The 23,053-nt window shown below is 40.7% G+C and overlaps 1 protein-coding gene across 7 annotated transcripts in view; it reads left to right on the forward strand.

Annotated features, from left to right (window-relative positions):
• CAMK4 (calcium/calmodulin dependent protein kinase IV) overlaps positions 1-23,053 on the forward strand; it is a 286,233-nt gene that overhangs the window by 235,580 nt on the left and 27,600 nt on the right. For all 7 annotated transcript variants that reach the window (XM_045022426.1, XM_045022422.1, XM_045022421.1 and 4 more), the window contains 2 exons: positions 11,328-11,418; positions 14,182-14,256. In XM_045022426.1, coding sequence (XP_044878361.1) covers positions 11,328-11,418; positions 14,182-14,256 — 166 coding nt within the window. The remainder of the gene's footprint in view (positions 1-11,327; positions 11,419-14,181; positions 14,257-23,053) is intronic.

Below are 23,053 nucleotides of genomic sequence, written 5' to 3' on the forward strand. Positions count from 1 at the left end.
GCTATGAACCAGCCTCAGGCACTAGTTACAGAAGCGCTAGGCCTTCTCTAAATTGTACTAGCAAATAATGACTCCCAAGAAGCTGCTCCCCTGACTAGGATGGCAGGAGCACATCATGATCTGGCCCTATCCAGCGTGACTCTAGCCCACCTAGGAATGCCCCCTCGCCAGGAGGGCCAGGAGCTACTGGTCTAGAATTTGTCAGCCCCTAAGGCAATTCTAAGTCCCAGAGGGACCGAGAAGGATTGAGGATCTTAGCCCTTATTCTTCAACCCTACTTTACCATCAAATGAAGAACACGCTACAGCTTTTGATATGAAATAAAAGGCACTGTAGGAATTAAAGATCCTGTTATTCCTACCACTCTGTAATTATATTTCTTCACGGAGTGTAGAAAACATCCACATTTCTATACTTGAGGCTAAATTGTAGCTTTAGGCCACAGCTTTTCTTGCAGGCATTGTTACTGCCTCTGTTTTGTTTTGTTTTTGGGACAGGGAGAGTGTTGGTCTTTGACATTAGAATCTGAAGATAGTTCTAGCATTTGCAACATAATTTTTTAAAGAATTGTTAGAAGTTTGTGCCATATATGTTAATTGAAGGTAATTTCCTCTAGGTTTACAACAAGATTATTCTTTTGGCCCAAGTCTATACCTCAGTGCCAGAAGTTATTAATGACTCCCATATAGGTTATATAGGGCTTGATCCAAACCCATTGTAGTCAATGGAAAGACTATCAATTATTGACTTCAGTTGGTTTTGGATCAGGACCATAATATGCAGGCAAACAAATACAGGGTAGTCAGCTCTTCCAAATTTACATCATTGACTTAAATGGAAATAGTCTTGGATTTGGCAGAATTTGCCCTCAATTTTTTGTAGATTTAGTATAATTGTATGAATTTACAAGGATAAACTCAATTCATAGAACTCATTCATTTCTAAAGTTTAGCTTACTGACAATGAATATAATCATTCCTCAAACAGGTAACTCCTCTACTCTGTTCTTAAGATAATTTTATTTCTAATGCATTTCAAATATTTTGGGTGTCTGTAAATTAATAACTTTTGCTCCATTATAGTATTTGACTTGTTTGGCTACGAGCCCCGGTTTTATATGGGTTTAAATGATGCTAAAGCTTAGCAGATATAGTGTTTCTTGCCATACAAACACAAACTAGGCCTCACAACACCACGTTGAGGATGCAAGTATCATTACATATGAGGAAACAAAATCAGAGAAGTGATGTGACTTCCCCAAAGCCACAGAGTTACTCAGTGTCAGAAGCACAGTTAAAACTCAGAAGTTATTTTCTCTTAGGCATTTGAGAATTCCTCTTTGTATAGAGGAAAACCTACTGCAGCCCTACAATATTAATTTTTAACTGCTGTGTGGGTCCAGCTCCAAACTGTTTATCAACCCACTACAATTATGCGCATTACCTACTGCATCTAATGTCAGGATTTTCACTGTTGATTTCTCCCAAATTGACATGCTTTCCAGCACTAACATATAGCCTTCATTTTTTAATTATGTAAAACCACAAAGCTGCAGTGCATTGCAGTAGTACAACATGCATGAAAATCAATATGGGTGAAATTGCTCCTAGTGTAGAGGACCTGAGCCATGGCCTCTGCAACAATTAAGCCCAGGTGCAGGCCTGCAGAAGGAAGAAGTTCAGGTAGAGTGTCTGAATGGGGTGTGGAATGTTATTAAGTGGGACTCTTTGTCAACTCTAAATAGGCTGGTGCTGAGTGGCTCTTGTGGATGGGTCTTGTGGAGAGGCTGCTAGATCAGCACTTTACAGACCAGTGACTGATAAACCCACCTAGCAAACATAGTGCTACCGTGATATGGGTGCCCACCATCGTGCCCGTGCTCACTCTATTCAGATCATGAAAGTCGAGGAGATTGCTGCTAGCAGGTGCCGAAGACCTGCAGTCAAGCAATTCCATGATTCGAAAATCAAGTTCCCTCTGCCACACAGAGTTCTGCGTCGTCAGCACAAACTGCGTTTCACCACCAAGAGACCAAATACATTCTTCTAAATGCAAGAACATTCTGTTTGCTCTGTGTTACAATAAAATTCTTATTGGACCAAAAAAAAAAGTTCTTTTCTAGCCAGTATCAGCTGCAGCTTTGTGGCTTACTCATGGTTTGAGAGGTAAATTCCATGGTCCACAAATATTTAGTTCCCTGCACAAAGCCCACTTGGACATTATGTGGCAAGAGGTCCACTCTATCATGCACTCACACATGCCCCTAGAGAATTTGATATATGCGCTGTAGTTGTATTGACATGGTCGCACTTTGTATAGTGTTATAATTGGAGTGCTAGGCACAACTATAGTTAATGTTGCCTGAATGTTTCTATTTTAAGTCCTTGTTTGGTTTTAATTATTTTAGGCAGTCATAATTTTCAGAAAATGTCACCTGCCAAATTAAATTTTCCAAAATTGGAGACAGATTACCTCTTCTGGCGCAGACCCTTTATATTACCCCAGCAGCGTAAAGAGTATAGCATGGCCTCACGGGGAATTCACCCAGAAAAGGGATGGTGCAGGACCAATGCAGGCAGTCTCTATGCCACCCTCCTCCACACCCCGCCATGTAGAGGCATTCTGGAGGCAGAAGGTAGAGTGACCCATAGGCAGCCTTGCAATCTCTGGGGCTGCTCTAACTTGCCCCAAGAATTAGGCCTGTCCCAAGAGCAGACCATGGTTAAATTTAAGTATTATTCCTTAGATTCTAATCCTGAATTCAGTTGGCGTTTTGCCTGAGTAAGGTGCTCAGGACCATTTTAGGAGAACAAAGTCTGTGAATTCTTTGCTATTTTCCCTAATGCTAAAATGGTTTACACAAGTAACACAACACAAAGAATATAGGAATGTCCAGACTTTATCAGAACCATGATCCATCTAGTCCAGTATCCTAGCTCCAACAGCTCTAGAGGCTTCAGAGGAAGATGCAAGAAACCCACAGTAGGTAGAAGAAACACAGTAGGTAGAAGATTCAAGAAGCTCACAGTGGGATAAGCTGCCTCCCAGGAAGTTTCATTCTTATCTTCAATAGTCAGAGATTGGCTTAAACCCTGAAACACAAGGATTTTATGCTGAGTGGGCTTTAGGGGTAGGTGAGGAGGGCAGTAGTACTGGGCACCAAGTTGCAGGGGGCACTACATCGCTGTGCTACTCTGCCAGTCTGATTGGCTGGTTGGTTGTTTGCTCAGCCACTCCAGGGGCAGCTGGATCACCGAAAACATTGACCACTCTGGCAAAACACCTGGGACTGGCCCTGATTTTATGCCTTCAAAACGTCTTTGTTTGCATTAACTGTTATAACTCTGGCTATTCTTGTTATCCATATAAGCATCCGATCCCTCTTTGAATCTTACAAAATTCTTACCCTCAATGACATCCTTGACAATGAGTTCCATTCTAATTATACAGAGTGTGGAAAAAGTATTTCCTTTTTTTGTGCTGAATGTGCCACCTTTCAATTTCATTGAATGTCCCCTTGCTCTTGTGCTGTGAGATGGGGAGAGTAGAAGTTCCAACTCATTATTTTATAGTATTTTTTATCATTTTCTCTCTTATTTATCTCCTTTCCCAATGATCCCCGGCTTTTCACACACTCTTCATACGAGAGTGCATTCATTCAAACTAGAACGGATTGTGGAATGGCATGGAAGGAATTATCTGTTATGAGATGGGAAAGAATGTTAGTAGACTGACCCATGTCAGATGGCTGAGATTAGGGAAGTCTCTTACCAGCACTTGTGTGTGTCACACAATGATTAAATAATGTAGTAGAACTTTGCATTTCATCCTTTAGGATAATGCCATGCCTGATTCAAGAGCAGGATAACACTTCTGTTTTACATTCCAGTCATGCCAAAAAATTCCAGTTAGTTTTGGATATTAGCTAGTGTAGATTTCACAGCTTTTGTTAAAGAAAAACATAATTCTAGAACAGAGCTTTAAATATGATTGATGAAAGTGTTGTTTTGTGGTTATCATTTAAGGGTAAAATTAGTGTATTGTTTCTTCATTTAAAAGAAAATAATTGTGGAGGTTACAGTCTAAATTTCTTGTAGTGGATAAATCAAGTTGTGTGACTTAGAATTTCCAGTGAGAGTTATTTAAAGGTGTGAAATGTGGTGGACAAACAGGAAATAAGCATAGCTTTTGATTTGTGAGCCATATCGTTGCGTTTCTTCACACATTTTTATAGTACTCAGATTCACCATTTTAATAAATTAAACTGGCTGTATGTAATGCATATTTCTAAAAACATGAAGGAAAGTATGCTTTGCTCACCTAATTAAAATTCAGTTAAATTGGTTTCACTAAACTAACCCATTTTCTGGACATTTTTGGAGGTGGGTCTGTTGAATAACAAACAGATGTAGGTCCTGATCCTAAATTTCTTATGAACCCCAGATTCCCATAGAAGTGAATGAGAGTGATTTGTGCCAAGAATGTACTATAAGGTTTAATTAGCATGCTAGCATCCTAAATAACCATGTGAATTTTTACCACAGGAAAAATTCCAAAATGTGCTAAATTAAGGCCATAACAGTTCAGTGTTGCTTTTGTTTCTTGCAGTGATAAAAAGAGCCTTCTGGTTGCCAGCTCCTAGAGACAACATGCACTGTTATAGGTAGGGTGACCAGCTGTCCTGTTTTTAAAGGGACAGGCCCGTTTTTGGGGACTTTTTCTTATATAGGCGCCTATTACCCCCTACCCCCTGTCCCATTTTTTCACAGTTGCTATCTGGTCACCCTAGTTATAGGGGAATAATAAAACAGTGAAATTTATGGTGTGTATGTGCAATTTGACAATGCGTTGTCAGTTATACTGCTGCAACCTCATTGACGCTGGAAGAGTTGAATCAGTAACTTACAGCAAAAGGTAGGCCTTCCTTTGTAACTATCACACCGTCAGTTACCTCTGGAGAAAGAAAATAAGTGAGAATTCTCAAAAACTGTGCCAACATCTAGTACAACTACTTCTCTATTTCTGAGATAATTCATGTGTATATGGAATTTCATTTTTCCTAATTCAGAAAGAATAAAAAGACTAAGATGTTTCATCAAGTAGATGTTATACACCTAAATAAATCACTGTTAATATGATCATTAAAACAATCCAATATACACTTTTTTCTACAATCAATATATATTACATTATCTTGTTTTCCAAAGAACAGACATTGCACAATTTTGGGCCCAATCCTGCCTTCCAAGTTATTTGCAGTCTGATTCACACAAGGATCCCAGGACCAAATCTTTCATATTTAACGTATTACTTTTGTTTTTAAAAGTGACATAAAGCCCCTGATTCCATTGAAACAGTGGGAGTTTTGCATTGACCTCAATGGGAGAAGTACAAATGTAATGATAAATTAGATAGCATTGTACACTTATTGCAGTTCATCCATAGAAATAAAAACATTTTACAAAAGTAAGCATCACTCCTATTTTATGGATGGGGAAAGTGAGGTACAGAGAGATTAAGTAATTTGCCCGAGGATAAAACATTGTAAGATCATCTGTCAAAAATCTTGCCCGCATACCAGACAGCAAAGTGCTTATTATTACTGTGTTATTATACAAATAATAAGTCATCTCATACGCAGTTTGCTTTTAGAGAGCCACTTTCTAACCATGAAATTTTTTGTTCCCTCTCATTCCCTGGAATCTTGAACACACAGTATTCTTCTGTTCACTACTTGAAAAGGTTTTTGAAGTCTAGGTCAATATGGAAGTACGTAATTCAGGGAGTGTATTTTGAAAGATAAGGACTTGTCTTTCTCTATATTGTGTGGTTTGTGCATGATGGTGTTTTAGGCAGAATTAACTGGAATCTTGTTCTGCCAATTCAGGGACATAGCCTGTTTACATAAAAACCAATCAAAATATTACCAACAAAAAATGGAATAGAAAAGAAGGATCTTTTTCACTTAATGAATGAGCCTCCTTGGTCCTGTAAGGTTCTTAAAAAGGTTATTTAAACTTTCTCCTAGCTGCTCCAGGGGCATTATCAATTACCCATATGCCCATCAAATATTATGTAGCTGTAATTAAACTAAATTACTATGCTGTGGCTTTCATTACACAATGACACACTTTTGTTAGAGCCAGAGAAAAAGCTTAATTACAAGTCTAGACATCCCTGAAATCAGAGCAAAAGAACTTTCTTTTAATTTTTTAAAGAGAATTCAAAGCTTTAGTAGCATTTTTAGCTATGGAGAGCCAATCCTGAACTGGAACTGGAACCCATGGTGTTTGTTCCACTCGCCTGTATCCTGCAGCCTTGATTTAGTAATAGCTTCCATGCGAAAGTCCTAAAAATATTCTGTAGCAAAACAGCAGAAATAGAGGCTATAAAAACTTCTCCCTTTTAAACTCTGAGTGAATTAAACACTCACGAAAGTGGCAGGCAGGTATTACAAGACTATATATATAAATTCTATATAAAAATACTCTGAAGCATTACCACAAAGCATAATATCAAAGCGTACACTGAAGCCCAATGTCACCCACTTCTTCCCACAGCTAAATCAATGCCTGCTAGGAGTTGCCACCTTAACTGAAGGGTGTTCAACCAAAAGTCTTTCTCCACAATGTTTCTTAGACATTAAAGTGAATTAGGTGTCAATACAAATAAGCAAAACCAGAGTTTCCTTGCCCTTTCCATTTCCTCATCTTTCAGACTCATGATTCTTGTGATGCATCATAATTTCACTAGTCATCAGATCTTTCAGGCTAGATGAGACCTGAATTTTTGAGGTAAAAAAGAAGCTTTCAGGTCTCATAAGGAAGCAAAAAAATGGGAAGTGGGACAGAAGATCAATGTTTTTTTCTTTGCAGGTCACCTTTAGGGAGACATGGGCATGTGCCAATCATAAGTTGATATTGTGTGTTGCATGAATTAAAATCTAGGAGAAAGCCTGTCTGTATTTTATAGAGTAGACAGGGTAAGGGTCTGTCTTTATTTGTGTCTTCTACAGTGCTGAGCATATCAGAGTTTAACAACCAACAATAATCCATTTGACACTCTGAATCCTAAAATACATTTACCCCAGGTCTTCTGAGATTATATAAAACTGATACTGTTGTAACCTACTGCTTGCCTGAAGTTTGCTCAACACCCTGTGGGGTCAATCCTACTGCACTTGGGCTAGCAAACAAGGCTCACAGTCCAGCAGAACCACTGCAGTTCTGTTATGGGGGGGGATAGATAGACTTTGAAGAGGCAATGCAAGAGACTGCCCTGTGCACCACAGATTAGTTCTCTGAGGATGTACATTATGTAGCAGTGCACATAGGAGCTGGGAGAGTAGACAGAGTAAAGCCAATGAGTTTGTAGCTATGCAGACTCATGGCTAAAATTCATTTATTTGGAGGGGAAGGGTGGGTCACAACTGATGTTTCCACAGCTGACAGGCAATTGAGGTGGTCACTGAATAGTTGCACTGGTGCTTCTTCACTTGCTAATGGAGAGGATTCTGCTCCCCCAGGGTTGATCCAATGGGCAAAGACTATTTATCATCAATATGATATTTTTATTCAGTAGTGCATAGGTGTGCTGGGCATTGTACAGGCATAGGAAGACAGTCCCTGCCCAACGGCTTTACAAAAATAAACAACTCTGTGTGATCTTTATTCTGTGTGGAGACTGAGCCAGGTCTCCTCTCTCCAGGTTCAACACTGACTACCAGGGTAGTGGGGTTTGGCTGATTGTGCCCACAGATTCTCATTAACCCTTTCAGTGTGGGGTTGGTAATGTACCCCATCACACATATATATTATTTTCACCATTTATGTGCATTTAAATCATCTTAGACAATTAAAATAATCTTTTGTTTCTAGTCAATTTCTGTGGTTTTTTGTTTGCTTTTCTTTCTGGTTCTTGTGCACTATTTGGGTGACTGTGTTCCTAATAAGCAGGAATGTCCCCATTTATAGGATCTGTCTTGATGTTTGGTTTTTAAAACGGTGCATTTTTCAAGTGTTGTAACCTCCTGCAAACCCTGGCCCATTGAAAGTGTCAGTGGCCACTTGAACTGGTGAAACTGATTGAACACATCCATGAAGAACCTCTAGGTCTGAGTCATGTTGACATCTTACTTTACTTCTTCCCTGAGGCCTTCCAGTGACCTCTCTTTCACACAAATCTCATCAAGCCAAGCCATCACCTCCTATTCAGTCAAGTCCATTGGGTAGCGGGAAAGAGGAAGATTGCTTGACTGCGAAAAGAGCTTGGGAGGCAGAGAGGGCTCATTCTTCTCTCTCACTGTACTATGCATGAATCCTTGAAACACCGCAAAGTCATCTTTTGCACACTCACCTCCCTGCTCATGTCTGGTGTCCCAGCTTCTCTCCCCCCTCACCCCCCCCACCCCCCCGCCCCGGGAAAGTCTGTTCAGGCTGGTCACTGTAACAATGATGCAACGTGGAATTGCACGCACTGCAACGGGGAGTTGTTTGGATATGACTAGACAAAACAAAAATACTCAGTAAATAATTTTTATTTAGATTTTTATACCTAGTAAAATGAAAACTTTAATTAGACAATGCCCTGTAGTATTCCCCAAAACAGTGCTGATTCCAGATTGCTCGGTTCTAAAAGTTTCTGAATGAAACACTCAAGTTATGTCTACACTGAAATTAGACACCCACGACTGGCCATGCCAGATGACTCAGGCTTGTGGGGCTCAGACTGCAGGGCTGTTTAATTGTGGCATAGACTTCTGGGCTCGGGAGGTCTGGGACCCTCCCACTTGCAGGGTCCTAGAATCAGGGCTGCAAGCTAAGCCCGAATGTCTGCATGGCAGTTAAAACAGCCCCTTAGCTGAGTCAGCTGGCATGGGTCCCCCCGGGTTTTTAATTGCAGTGTAGACATAGCCTAAAGATCAAACTTTTAACGAATCTACAAAAGTGTGCCAGGCCCACTGGTTTCTGCACACAGCCCACATTTGCTCATGAAAGTGGATAACTGGGTGCAAAATACCTGATATGCACTCTCACATTTGTGGATTGGGAGTTTTTTAAACCACAAACATGAACTAATTTCAAATTCTCTTCTGCCTGCTCACCTTAAATGCTAGTAGATTAAGTTTTGTCTGACTTCAGTTTGTAAGAATGATTATCAGCATAACTTCAATACAGTGTAAATCCATATGTATGCTCAAAAAGACATTTTCACTGAGATAATGCCCTTTTCATGATCTTGCATTGTTCTTTTTGTGTTACTCCTTTTCAACTGTTAAATTAGTAACTCATCCTGTTCTTGTTTATTGTAACGCACTTCTGAAGAGACTAATTGCCATTACTTGACAAGTAAATCACATACTTTAGTACACAGATGCTACAGGACTTTACTGAATCTGAATATATCAAAGTAATGTTGCTATGGAAATACAATGCTGTGAGGTAAATACAAATTTTCTACTTAACAGTTTATGGTGGTAACACAGATTAATGAAGCTGCAAACAGCGAACAACCTTCTTTTACATTCTAGAACCATTTCCTGAAAATTAGAAGAAAGTGCAAGCAGGACTATTTGGTTAATAGTTGAATATCTCTGTGTATTATAGAGTGCAAATGTACTTATAAACTATCATATAGTACTGTATACTCAGAGCAGTTTTCATCCACAGACCTAAAGCCCTATTACACAAATATCATCCCTGTTTTAGAGATGGGGGAAACTGAGGTGAATCATAGAGTCTGAGGTCACGCACAGAGTGAGTCCCTGAGAGAGCCTGGAACATACCAGGCTTGTGACTCATCCACTGGACCATGTTCCTCCTCCTGGTCTCTTTATTTTCATGGTAACTGGTGACCATTAAATGACATAGTTAGTATATAGAAGGTAGAGCTAAGGTATTTGCTGTGCATGGTAATTACAATGTGTATATAATTGTTTCTGTCTTTTAATTCAAAGCACAGCTTTCATGATGATTAACTTGGGGCCTACAGTACCAAGGCATTGTTTCTACAAAAAAATTATACTGATTAAACTAAATCAGTGAGAAATCAACTGAAGCCAAATCACTATCAGGCACTCTTAAACTGAAATGAGTGCCCACGTAAGGGAACTGCACCAATTTAACGAAATCAGTTTCAAAATCAAGTTAGTTAAATTGGTACAATTTTCACATGTAGACAAGTCGTGAGTGTAACTATCAAGTAGACTACAAGTACAAATAACCATTGCACTACATACTAAAAATACTGGGGCTTCGATGCTCCTTTCACTCGCCCTGGTTGAAGTTACTGGAGTTTCACTAGTGTGTTTTAAAAAAAAGGGGAGGGGGGTTAAACAAGAGGACAGTCAGGCCCAGGGTATTTAACAAGTAAGGCCCCAGGTATACTGGCTGTATGCCAGGAACCCAATCTGTATATGACAGTTGGCCCAGATCATAAGGAGGGAAAGAAGGCAACTACATGTGCTGCAGAACCTTAAAGAGCAAAGCTGCTTGGAGCAGGTAGCTCCGGTAGAGAGGAAGCTAGTGGCCTCCTTCCTGAAGATGTGAGTCTGGCTGCCCAGTGTCTTTGTGCTGAAGAAGACAGAGCCTTTTTTTCCCCCCCTATCAATAGAAATAAAATTTGTTTCTAATTTGTGGCAGGAGATCTGATTTCACACTCGGACAACTGAAAAAGAGCTGAACAGATTTTGCCCAAATTTTCCACCCAGAAAAATGGGATAAGATGAAGCCTTGACATTTTCAATCCAAAACCATGATAGCTTTTGAGAAAGCCAGAGGCATGTGAAACCAAGGCTTCAGGACTGCACAGTATTATAATCCTTCAGTCTGCTGTAGAAAGTAAAGATTTTATTTTTAGAGCACCACACATGCTAAGTTTTCCACAATGCTTGTTCTCATCAAAGTTCTCATCAAAGTGTGGTTCAGTTGTTGGGTGACCATGTTCTGACCTCTCGGAATGATTTAACATACAAAGCTGCCTAATGCTTTTCTGATGCTTCAGATTTCAATATCTCAACATCTGTTACCTTAACATTAACCCCTAGAGATGTTACCATTGTGTTTTAAATGGTCAATAAGCCCCTCAGAGATGGTTTTTCTTCTCAATCATGAGAGCTGATGCTCTCTCTCTTTCAATTTTCAGTTTCTTGTTCAGATGACAAACTGTATTCAAGTGTCTCGTGCTAAGAAGTTTTGTAAACAGTTTTTTGAAATCTGGTTAATTGGGTTATCCCTTGTCATGAAATAATAGTCAGTAGACTAACTATAGAGGATTAGGAAAAAGCTGTTTCATACTATGCCTTAGACACTTTGATTTTTCCCTTCTAGTACCTGCATGCAAATGGGATTGTTCACCGTGATTTGAAGCCAGAGAATCTACTCTATGCAACACCAGCACCAGACGCACCATTAAAAATAGGTGAGCAGCACTAGCTATATACTTCCCATCCTTCCCTTGTATTGGTACCGTATTATTTTGTGTGGTTCACATGCATCTCCTCTCTTCTCCCCATCATTGTATTCCTTATTAGCAATGATATCCAGATGAATAGGCCCATTCTTTATACAGTAGCACAGCTGTGTATTGTTCTTTTAAAATAAATAAGACACATCCCTGCCCTGAGGAATTTACAGTCTAAATTAGGCGCAATACCTCAAGAGATGACAGACACAGGAAGAATGGGATTTGGGAGAGTGAAGATCACAGTAGGGAAAGATTACAAGATCAGATTCTAGCTACATACACCGCTTGTTAGTTCCTTTTTTGTTAGACAATACATTACAGTTTTGGGACAAATATGAATGAGAGCGCAAAGGTGGAGGTAAGCAATGAAAGCAAGCCAAAAGGAGTGAGTTTTGAGGAGCTTGAAGGAGGACAGGCAGGTTGTTTGTTTGGTACAGATTAGAGAAGTTATTCCAGGCATAGGTGACAGTATGAAAAAAGATGAGAGGAAACCAGATAAGCTACAAGCTGACCTGAATTCGCAGTCTGTCACAAACGAGGGTGAAGAGGGCATTCACTGAGGGCCTGATTTCCAGCAGCGCTGAGCACTTGCCAACTGCAGCTGGACTAAGTAAGAGCTCTGGGTGCTCAACAACTTTGAAAGTCAGACCCTAAGCCTCTGAGAGATGAATATTCACCACTTCCATGTAGGGAATATACAGTTTGTGTGCCAGTTTATGGCAGCCCAGTGCCGTACTATGATAAAGCAGAAAGCAGCAGAATGGTAATTGATGAGCCATGTAGGCTGTGATATTGCTGATGTGATAACTGAAAGAGATCTGACTTGTACATATTATAAAGAAAAGAAAAAGAATCTCTGAGCCTTATGGTCTCCCTTTCACAAGGAAACCCAAAAGTGAAGACGCAGTGGCATAGGCTTCCGCATGTGCAAGAAACACAAATATGTTCTCAGAGTCCTGGGCAGGCAGAAGCGGTTTAGGGTTCTGTGGGACCCTGGGCCAAAGCAAGTGGGGGCTCTTCTCCACTGCTTGGACCTGCAGTATCCCGCACCCCTCACAGCACTCCTGCCAGGGGCGCAGGCACCTGCCCAGTGCTCCTGCCAGGGAGTGAGATTGGGGCACGGGGGCTTCCCCCGCTCCCCAGCAGGAGCGCCAGGCTGGCAAAAGGAGTGGGGCAAGTCCCTGCGTCCCGACCCTGCTCCCCAGCAGGAGCACCTGGGGGTCAGGGAATGGGGATGCCCATTTTTTCAGGGGCCCCCAATGGGCCAGGTCCCTGAGCATGGGCCCCATTGGCCTAGTGGCTAATCTGTCACTGCTCTTGTACAGCCCATGGTAACTACTAAATCTGCATTTTCAAAACACAATATCAACTGTTATCTTCTTGTTCTCAGCTCAGAGTACTCACTTTTAAATTCATGTTAAACAAAAACAAACAAACTATATTCTTCAGTTTTTAAGGCAGAATGTCATCATCCAAACTGGAATTAGAACAAGATACTAAGATCATTCATAGAAAAAGAAACACATGTGGTTAGGTCTTAAGTTCTAATCTCATTTGAAAGATGGGACATGCAAGTGCCACCTATGACAACGTGCTGGCTCCTGGCGGCTCAGTATTTATTCAGAGGGAAGGGTGCCACATGCAGAGTCGCTCACATCCCCTTCTGGCAAAGCCTGAGTTTTCCTTGGAAATCTGCTCTTGAAATACTACCCAAAGGCTTGATCCGAGGTGCTGAGGCTCCGGCCCTGATCTAGCAAGTCACTTAAGCTGAGGTGTAACTTTGAGCACACCAGTAGTTCTATTTAAAACAATGTGATAACACTCATGCTTGAAGTTAAGCACTTGCTTCAGTGCTTTTCTGGATTGTAGCTGGAAGGTTCAGTTCCTTGTAGGATCTAACCACATGCCATTCCCAACTTAGTTGATAAGATCTGAAAAAGTCAAAGTCCAAAATGGTAGCGCTTCAGCCCAATGTATCCAGTGTCACTCCTAGAAAGAGCACTACCAGGGACCGTGGTTTTTGGAGTGATATCAGAAAAAAGTTACTGTCCTCTTGTTTTACAGGAGAATCGGGTAATTAGAATTTTTGACCTGCCAGTAGGTGGGTGATGTGTTTCAGAACTGAAAGACGCACATTTCTCTAACGATACAAAACCATCCATTTGGAAAATAATTTATCTTCCAAAGGAACCACTAGACTAAGTACATCATCAGAACGAAGGCCCTATTTTCATGAAAATACTCTACAAAATGGATAGTGTTCTGTTTTATAACATATACCCTCTCCAGTTTTTAAACATCTTCTCTTTTGTATTTATTTATTTTGTATTCGTAGTATTTTGTATTCCATGCGCTGTTCAGAAGTTCTGAGTACATGATTGACTCTGCATCTGACTCTTCATTGTTGGCTGCTGTATGTTCCACTGTCTTTAGGGCGGCTAGCACAAGTTGTACTTTAAAAATATTTTCGTGAGCTTAGAGCAAGAGGATTTAATCCATCAACACAAATTTTGCTTCTGTATAATTTTGTTTCCATGAAATTCGTTTGAAGTAATTTTTCTTTTCATTTGTTCCTTAAAATGACAGTGATTTTCCTTAAATGTAGCATTTTCAAAAAGAAAAGTGAAGTGCTTCCCCCTGTTGAATCTATGCTTACTTTACACAATTACAAGCAGACAATAAAACTTTTTTATTTTATGTTTCTACAAATCTTGACAGCTGATTTTGGGCTTTCCAAGATTGTGGAAGATCAAGTGACTATGAAGACAGTTTGTGGAACTCCAGGATACTGTGGTATGTTCCTTTATTACTTACAATATATTGGACTTAGACTTTGATTCAGAGACTATTTACACTTTCCAGTTTCTGTGTTTGGTAAATGCAAGTTTCTTAAGATTGACGAGGCTCCTGAACAGCTTAAATAAAAAACTAGAATTCAGAAGCTGGCATTAGTGTATGTTTTTGAAAAATTAACATACTCTATAGTTCCAAGCCACACTAACCAATATTCCAGTGCATTTTCTAATATAATTTCATAATTTACATGACAGTACTCTGATGTTGAATAAAAATTAATACATTATACAATAATATTCCACTTATACATAGAGCCCTACCTACCAAATTCATGGCCATAAAAAAAAACATGTCACAGACCGTGAAATCTGCTCTCCCCTAGTGAAATCTGGTCTTTTGTGTGCTTTTACCCAGATTTCACAGAGGAGACCAGCATTTCTCAAATTGGGGGTCCTGGCCCAAAAGGGAGTTGCAGGGGGATTGCAAGGTTATTTTAGGGGCATTGTGGTATTGCCATCTTACTTCTGCGCTGCCTTCAGAGCTGGGCAGCTGGATAGCAGCAGCTGTTGGCTGGGCACCCAGCTCTGAAGGCAGCACCCGGCCAGCAGCAGTGCAGAAGCAAGGGTGGCAATACCATACCATGCCACCCTTGCTTCTGCACTGCTGCTGGCGGCGGCTCTGCCTTCACAGCTGGGCTCCTGGCTAGCAGCCACCTGTCTCCAGCTGCCCAGCTCTGAAGGCAGCGCTGCCACGAGCAGCAGCACAGAAGTAAGGGTAGCAGTACTGCAACCCCCCCCCCCGTACAATAACTTTGCGGAACCTCCCCCCCCACTCTCCTTTTTGGGTCAGGACCCCTAAAATTACAACACCATGAAATTTCAGATTTAAATAACTGAAATCATGAAAGTTATGATCTTTAAAATCCTATGATTGTGAAATTGACCAAAATGGACCATGAATTAGGTAGGGCCCTACTTATACAAATCTCATCAAAATCCATGTCAAATTATTGAAATAATGGATTATATTGGCATGTCAGGTATAATGGCAACTTCATTAGTGTGACTTGATAGGGCCCTTAATAATTCCTATTATGGATAGTCCAAAATTAAGTGTAGTAGAAACTAGCTTAAGGTGACCTGTTTGTTTTTTTGTTTTTAAATAAAGACCAAATTATCTATCTTAATATTATTGCTTAGGAAAGGGAGATAGCTTAAGGTCTCAAGAAAGCAAAGCACTTTATCACATGCTACAGTCTTGGCCAGTGACTGAGGCATAAAAAAAAGAAGGGGCAGAACACACTTCTGGTACTATAAGTGACGCTACCAGAAGTAGCAGAATGCCAACGAAAAATGCCGGACTGGAGTTCCAGGGCATTCCGGCACGACTTGAGTCCTGGTCCTGACTTAGAGGTGCTGATGAGCAGTGCAGAATTGGGACCAATATGATTGATAACTATGGGGTAAAATTAGAGAGCTTCCTACAGTGGCTGTGCACCCGATCACCAGCCTGGGATAAACAAACAGCCACACCCAGTTCAGTTTGTAGCCTTTTTCTCAGGGCGCTTTTTTATTTTTTAACACAAAGAAATTTAAGTAGAGCAATTAAAAAAACAACAACAACAGCAAAGAGTCCTGTGGCACCTTATAGACTAACAGACGTTTTGGAGCATGAGCTTTCGTGGATGAATCCCCACTTCGTCAGATGCATCCGATGAAGCGGGTATTCACCCACGAAAGCTCATGCTCCAAAACGTCTGTTAGTCTATAAGGTGCCACAGGACTCTTAGTCTGGATCTGTAAAAGCAGCAAACACGGCTACCCCTCTGATACTTAACAACAACAACAACAACAACAAAAACCAGTCCTGTTTTCACTGAGATCTGTGACCTTCCACAGGGGTGTCTGCAAGGCTAACCTGCCCTCTCACAGTCTTCTGCTACATACAGCCACTGGAGAGTGCACTCCCAGTCCCTCTCCTGGTCCCAGGCAAACTCATAGAGCTGGGGCCCTTCTTTATATCCCTTGGCTGGGACTCATCAGACCCAATCACTAGATGCTGCCTGCTGGGCTTCTCTCCAGAAAAGGGCCAGACCCCATGGCCTTAAAGGGGCAGACTACACTGTTAAAGGTTGATTTTGGCAACTGGAAATATTGGGGTGGGAGTACTTGTCACTTTGAGGGATGTGGAAGGGTTGGGACCCTTTTCATAATCAATTTTTAACCAAAATAAAATAAGAATTAAATAACGTGATTGTTTCAGATCTACCGTGATGATTAGGCTCAGTTAATAACATAAATTGCTATTACTGTGTAGATACTATTAGTGCACTATAAATATCTTAATGTAGGTAGATAGAACTGTATGCCCCCTTTGTATGCCATTTTAGAAGTACATTTAGAAAGTAACCTCTGTGTGGCGGGGACCATATTTTCCCATCTTTGTATGGTGTCTAACACGAAGTGGCCCTGATCTTACTCAGGACTTCTGGGCAATACAAATAATAATGACAATTTAGACAGGTTTAATGTATGTACCTCTGTTTTTCAGTCTTTGTCAAACTTTTACAAACAATACATGTCATTTATGAGTTTGGCCAGCTCCATGCTTTGTGATTATAAGTCTTACTGAAAACACCACTATCCCTCTCTAGCCCTTCATACCAAAAATTACTATTGTCAGGATTACAGAAGCCTGCTCAAAATCTCAGACATAGAAGTTCTGTCTTGTAATTTTAATGACAGAACCACATTCAGCCACTGGGGGTATGTCTAGACTGCAATTGGGGTCATGCCTAACACCCTGGATAGACAGACTTGCACTAGCTCAGCACAGGCTAGTGTGTTAAAAATAGCAGTGTGGATGTTGTGACACCGGCGGAGGCTCGGTCTAGCCACCTGAGCTCGAACCCGCCTGACTCCCTGGGTCTCAGCTCTGCTGGCTAGCCTGAACCTCCATCCATGCAGCAACGTCCACACTGCTATTTTTAGCGCTCTAGCTTGAGCCGAGCTAGGGCAAGTCTGTGTCCTCAGGCGGGGAGGCATGCAACACATGATTTTTTTCAGGCAGTTGTGTTTATGATTTGCATATATAGGTAGTGCATTTATGCATGCAAATTGGGGGCTTGCCTGCACAATAACATCTAGCTGGCCATTTATTTGCATAAATGACTAATATGCATGTGCAGTCATAATAACTGCATGAACAAATCAGGTGCACGATTGTACATGTAACTTGAATGCAACACTTGGCTTCTGACTAACCCATGAAGTACAATACATAGCAGCTACAACTTTTATTGCTTAAGTAGTTATTCAGTTTAGGTTATTCAATATTTATGTTGGTTTTTATGTTATGATATTGGACAAGCCTTGACCAAAGTTCTCTTAAGAGTCTTAATGACACTGTTTTACCTTGTATTAGTCATGGGCACTAAGCATGCAATTTATAAAATGAGTCGTGTTAGCTATATTGTTCTGGTATGTTTCCTTTTTCTTCACTGAAGTCTACATTTTCCAAAAGTGAAAGTTGACTTGGCAATGGAAAAATGGGCTATGGAAAAATGTGTAACCCATATTTTTGCATACAAACCAAGTAATTGCACGTGCAAGCAGTTATTTGCATGTATTATAACTGATTTGCATGTACAACTACAGATGCACCCATATTTTTACCTTTGCTGAAGTCAGCCTCTATTGTCTGAAAATTTAGCTCTAATTACTGAATTCAGACGAAAGATGGATTCTGGCGTGGAAGAAGCCCATTCTTCAGATAGTTAATCCTGAATCCATGGAAATAATTGGCAAAGCTACTATTGACTTCAGTTTTGCAGGAATAGGCCAAACTGACTACACCATTTGCAAGTAGAGTTTAATTAAACTGTTCAAATAGTCAATCATAATTATTAAATGGCAAAGCATTGCAATAATACAAAATATAATGTGAAAATAATATATTACTGCTGGCAACACCTGCTTTTAATGTAACTTTACATATTTTAAATTGTATGTAGTGGGTTTTCATATTAGATTTCACAGTATTTCAGTAAAAGGAAATAAATCATAACACTTTCATACACCACAAGCCTGAGGCTTTTAATAACAGAAGGCACCACTAACACGGATAAAAAAGAAAAAGCCTGGATGCTGAACATTAAACAAGAAGTCACAGAGAATCCTACTCAGACAAAAATAGGCTCCCAAGCTGCTGAGTAGAAGGAGGAGGTCCTGATCTGAATCAGGAAACTGTAATGCTAATAGGCCATGAATAATTAAGCGCTGAATGTGGTATGTCCAGTGCTTTGGGGAGAAAATAAGTCAGCCACAAAATGAACACAGCTGACTATCATTTCCATATGCTTAATATGTAATAGAAAAGTGTAACCATACATTTTTAACTGGCTTGCATCCCAAACACAGATAACACACAATGTATAGGCAGAAAGGACAAAATACAAAGCCATCCTTGCACCAAAATGAGGGAACAAAACTCTTCAATTAAAGAAAAAGCAAATGTGTTACCAATCTTGGAAAAAATTAAAAAGGCAGTCATAGCAGTTAGCGTCCCGTAAGTCTTACCATCTGGCCCTCGTTAACTCATGGGACAAATATTAAGAGAAAAGAGCTACTGAGCACTTGGAAGATAACAAAACTGGAAGCATCAAATAACAGCTGGTAAACTGCAATGCCGGCACTTGCCCGCTAGAAACACAACTGAGACCGTTGGCTCATTTCATAGAGGGCACCACAAAAATGGTCATCGCTACATAAAGAACTGAAATGTTCCAGACCCTGCTATCAAAGAGTCCTATGGCACCTTATAGACTAACAGATGTATTGGAACATAAGCTTTCACCCATGAAAGCTTATGCTCCAATACATCTGTTAGTCTATAAGGTGCCACAGGACTATTTGTTGCTTTTTACAGATCCAGACTAACACGGCTACCCCTCTGATACTTGACAGTTTTAGGATCTTTTTCTTGAGCCCTGTGACTTCTTGTATTTAGGGAGCAGAGGAGAGGAATTGATGGGTGTCAAAGAAATGCTGCTTCCTGTTCCCCCTTGTGGAGGACAAGGATGAAAGGAAATAGAAATGTCCCTGCTGACCCCCACTATACTTCCTGGAGGGTTGGAGATTAGAAATGCCACAGTAGATGCATTCCCCCTTCCCTGCAGGAGGACCGAGTTACCAATGTGTGTCTGCTCTCCCCTGCAGTAGGTAAAGTTACTGCCAATAACACAGCAGTTCATGCCTGTCCCCAGCTGCCAGGAGGGGGGAGATGGCACTACGCCTACTGCAGGCATCTAGCTACCACACTGGCATCCTCACTGAGGTCCCAATCCTGTAAGGTGCTGAGAATCTTTAACTCCCACTGAAGTCAATAGAGGTTGAGGGTGCTAAGGACCTCGCAGGATGAGGCCCTAAAGTCTCAAGAGAGCAGGGCCTGCTGGTTATGAGGTGTTTCCATGGTCTATTGCTAGGCTATATTAAGTCCTGCAAGTAGCTGGTATATATGCTGTAGTCAGCAGCATATGCAAGTTGGGGGTACAAATGGCTCCTTAGGGCAGCAAGATGTTCCTCAATACATTACTTAGATTTAAGCTCTTCGGAGCAGGGACTGCCTTTTTGTTCTGTGTTTGTACAGCACCTACCACCGGGGGTCTTGGTCCAGACTGGGACTCCCAGACACGACTACAATACAAATAATAAATAATAGTAGTCAGACTCAGAGAAATGTAGGGCTGGAAAGGACCTCGAGAAGTCATCCAGTCCAGCTCCCTGCACTGAGGCAGGACTAAGTAAACCTAGACCATCCCTGACAGGTGTTTGTCCAACCTGTTCTTAAAAACCTCCAGTGGTGGGGATTCCATAACCTCCCTTGCAAGCATATTCCAAAGCTAAACTGTCCTTAGAGTTAGAAAGCTTTTCCCACCTTCTAACCTAAATCTCCCTTTCTTCAGATTAAGCCAATTACTTCTAGTCCTACTTTTCAGTTGACATGGAAAACAATCAATCACCATCCTTTTTATAACAGCCCTTAACATATTTGAAGACTGTTATCAGGTCTCCTCCTCAATCTTCTTTTCTTAAGACTGCACATGCCCACTTTTTTTAATCCTTTCCTCAGAGGTCAGGTTTTCCAAGCCTTTTATCATTTTTGTTGCTCTTCTCTGGACTCTCCAATTGTCCACACCTTTCCTAAAGTGTGGCACCCAGAATTGAACACAGTACTCCAGCTGAGGCCTCACCAGTGCTGAGCAAAGCAGGACAATTATTTATATTTTACATTCAACACTTGTTACTACAACCCAGAACGTTAGCCTTTTTCATAATTGCATCACATCGTTGACTCATATTCAGTCTCTGATCCACCATTACCCCCAAATCCTTTTCAACAGTACTATCACCTAGCCAGTTATGCCACATTTTGTACTTGTGCATTTGATTTTTCCTTCCTAAGTGAAGAACTTTGCATTTGTTTTTATTGGATTTCATCTTGATGATTTCAGACCAATTCTCCACTATAAATTCAGAATTCAGAGTTGTTTTGAATTCTGATCATGACCTCCAAAGTGCTTGCAGACCCTCCCAGCTTGGTGTCATCTGCAAATTTTATAAACATACCCTCCACTTCATTATCCAGATCATTAATGAAAATATTGAATAGTGCCAGACCCAGGAAGGACTCCTGTGAGACTCCACTAGATAACACTCTCCCAGTTTGACAGCGAACCATTGATAACTACTCTTTGAGTACGGTCTTTCAACTAGTTGTGCATCCACCTTATATTAATTTCATCTATACCACATTTCCCTAGTTTGCTTATGAGAATGTCATGTAGGACTGTGTCAAAAGCCTTAATAAAATCAAGATATATCATGTCTATTTCTTCCCCCCACCCACTAGGCCAGTAATCCTATCAAAAAAGGAAGTTAGGTTGATTTGTCATGATTTGTCCTTGACAAGTCCATGCTCACTACTTCTTATAATCCTATTATCCTCTAGTTGCTTACAAATCGATTGCTTAATAATTTGTTCCAGTATCTTTCCAGGAATTGAAGTTAGACTGACAAGTCTATAATTCCTTGGGTCCTCTTTGTTCCCTTTTTTAAAAATAGGTGCTATGTTTTCCCTTCTCCAGTCTTCTGGGACCTCACCTGTCCTCTGGGAGCTCTCAAAGATAATCATTAATGGTTCAGAGGTTGCTTCAGCTAGTTCCTTAAGTCTCCTAGGTTGAATATCATCAGGCCCTCCTGACGTGAATATATCTAATTTATCTAAATATTTTTAACCTGTTCTTTTCCTGTTTTGGCTTGCACTCCTTCTCCATTGTTGATATTAATTGTGTTGAGTATCTTGTCACCATTAACCATTTTAGTGAAGACTGAAGCAAAATAGTCATTAAGCACCTCTGCCTTATTGATTCCTTCACTTATCAGCTCATCTTCCCCACTATGTAGCGGACTTACAGTTTTCTTCATCTTTCTCTTGCTCCTAAAGAACCTCCTCTTATGGCCTTTTATCTCCCTGGCCAGGTGTAACTCTCTTGTGCCTATTGATAACTTCCAGACCATCACAGGAAAGGTTTTTAGTGTGTGGATGCTGGGTGGCGGTGATGGTCTGTGATATACAGGTCAGACTAGATAATCTGATGGTCTCTTCTGGCTTTAAACTCCCTGACTCCAGAGCAGGATTTGGTTTATAGGATGTATTCAGCTCAACTTAATTGCAGTTTGGGGTGTGTCTACACAGCATTTTGGAGCAAGCAGGAGTGAGCCTCTCAGCCTGGGTTGACAGACTCGAGCTAGTGGTCCTCTCACTAGCACTCTAAAAATATCTGTGTAGACAGCACTTTGCAGTTGCAGCTCAGGCTAGGGAGGGCGGGTGGGCTTCAAAGCCCAAACTCCAGTCTGAGCTGCAACTTCAAAGTGCTGTCTACACAGCTGTTTATAAATCGCTAGCAGCCAAAGTCTGTTGACCCAGGGTGGGAGGCATGCTCCCCACTCACTCCAAAATGATGTATAGACATAGTCTTTGGTGCCCCTGATCAGAAAAGAAGCACTGAGTAAACCTGTCTGTTAACTTCTATATGTATCCAAACTCTTTGAAGTGATTATTTTTAGTGTAAAGTCTGTATAGCTGTGAAGTAGTGTCACTAGCTAATGAAAATGTGGATTGAAGAGAATAAACATAAACAGGGTATATAGAAGAAAAGGGAGAGAAGGAGCAGATAGTTACAATATTGCAGACCGTGCTTTCTGATGTTTGTTACTATAGAAACGAAAGGAAATGGGAAGACATTGATGAAGGCAGCAAGATTACGCTATTAGCTTGTAACGTAACGGATAATAGGATGCAAGTAATACATACATTCGTTTTTGCAGCATCTTTATCAGGCAAACAAAGGAACTAAACATCCCTTGGAAGTAAAGCTATTCTTAGTCTTTTGTCTCATAAAATTGTATTTTAGGTATTGATTATCAATCTCCATGCTAATTTCTGCCATTTCTACTAAACTGCAAATGTCAAAAAGCTGTAGTTATTGCTCAGTGTTAGAAACCATTTGTTATGCTTCCATTTTTGTAACTATAAAAGATTGTGTGAAGAAGAGGAAGCAAACACATAATGCAGCCTCCAAAGTGGTGACGATTCAGCTGTTTGTACTGCATATATGTGCAGAGGGAAGGAGGCAGCAGGAGGTTTGCATGGCAGTGATTGGGAAGAGGGGACTGGGTGGTGGTGATGTGTCATTAAGGGTCCAATCCTTGGTGTGCTTATTGCCTCTCTAAGG

Source organism: Mauremys mutica, chromosome 6 (genome assembly GCF_020497125.1).
Source record: "Mauremys mutica isolate MM-2020 ecotype Southern chromosome 6, ASM2049712v1, whole genome shotgun sequence".
NCBI classification, from domain to species: Eukaryota; Metazoa; Chordata; order Testudines; family Geoemydidae; genus Mauremys; species Mauremys mutica.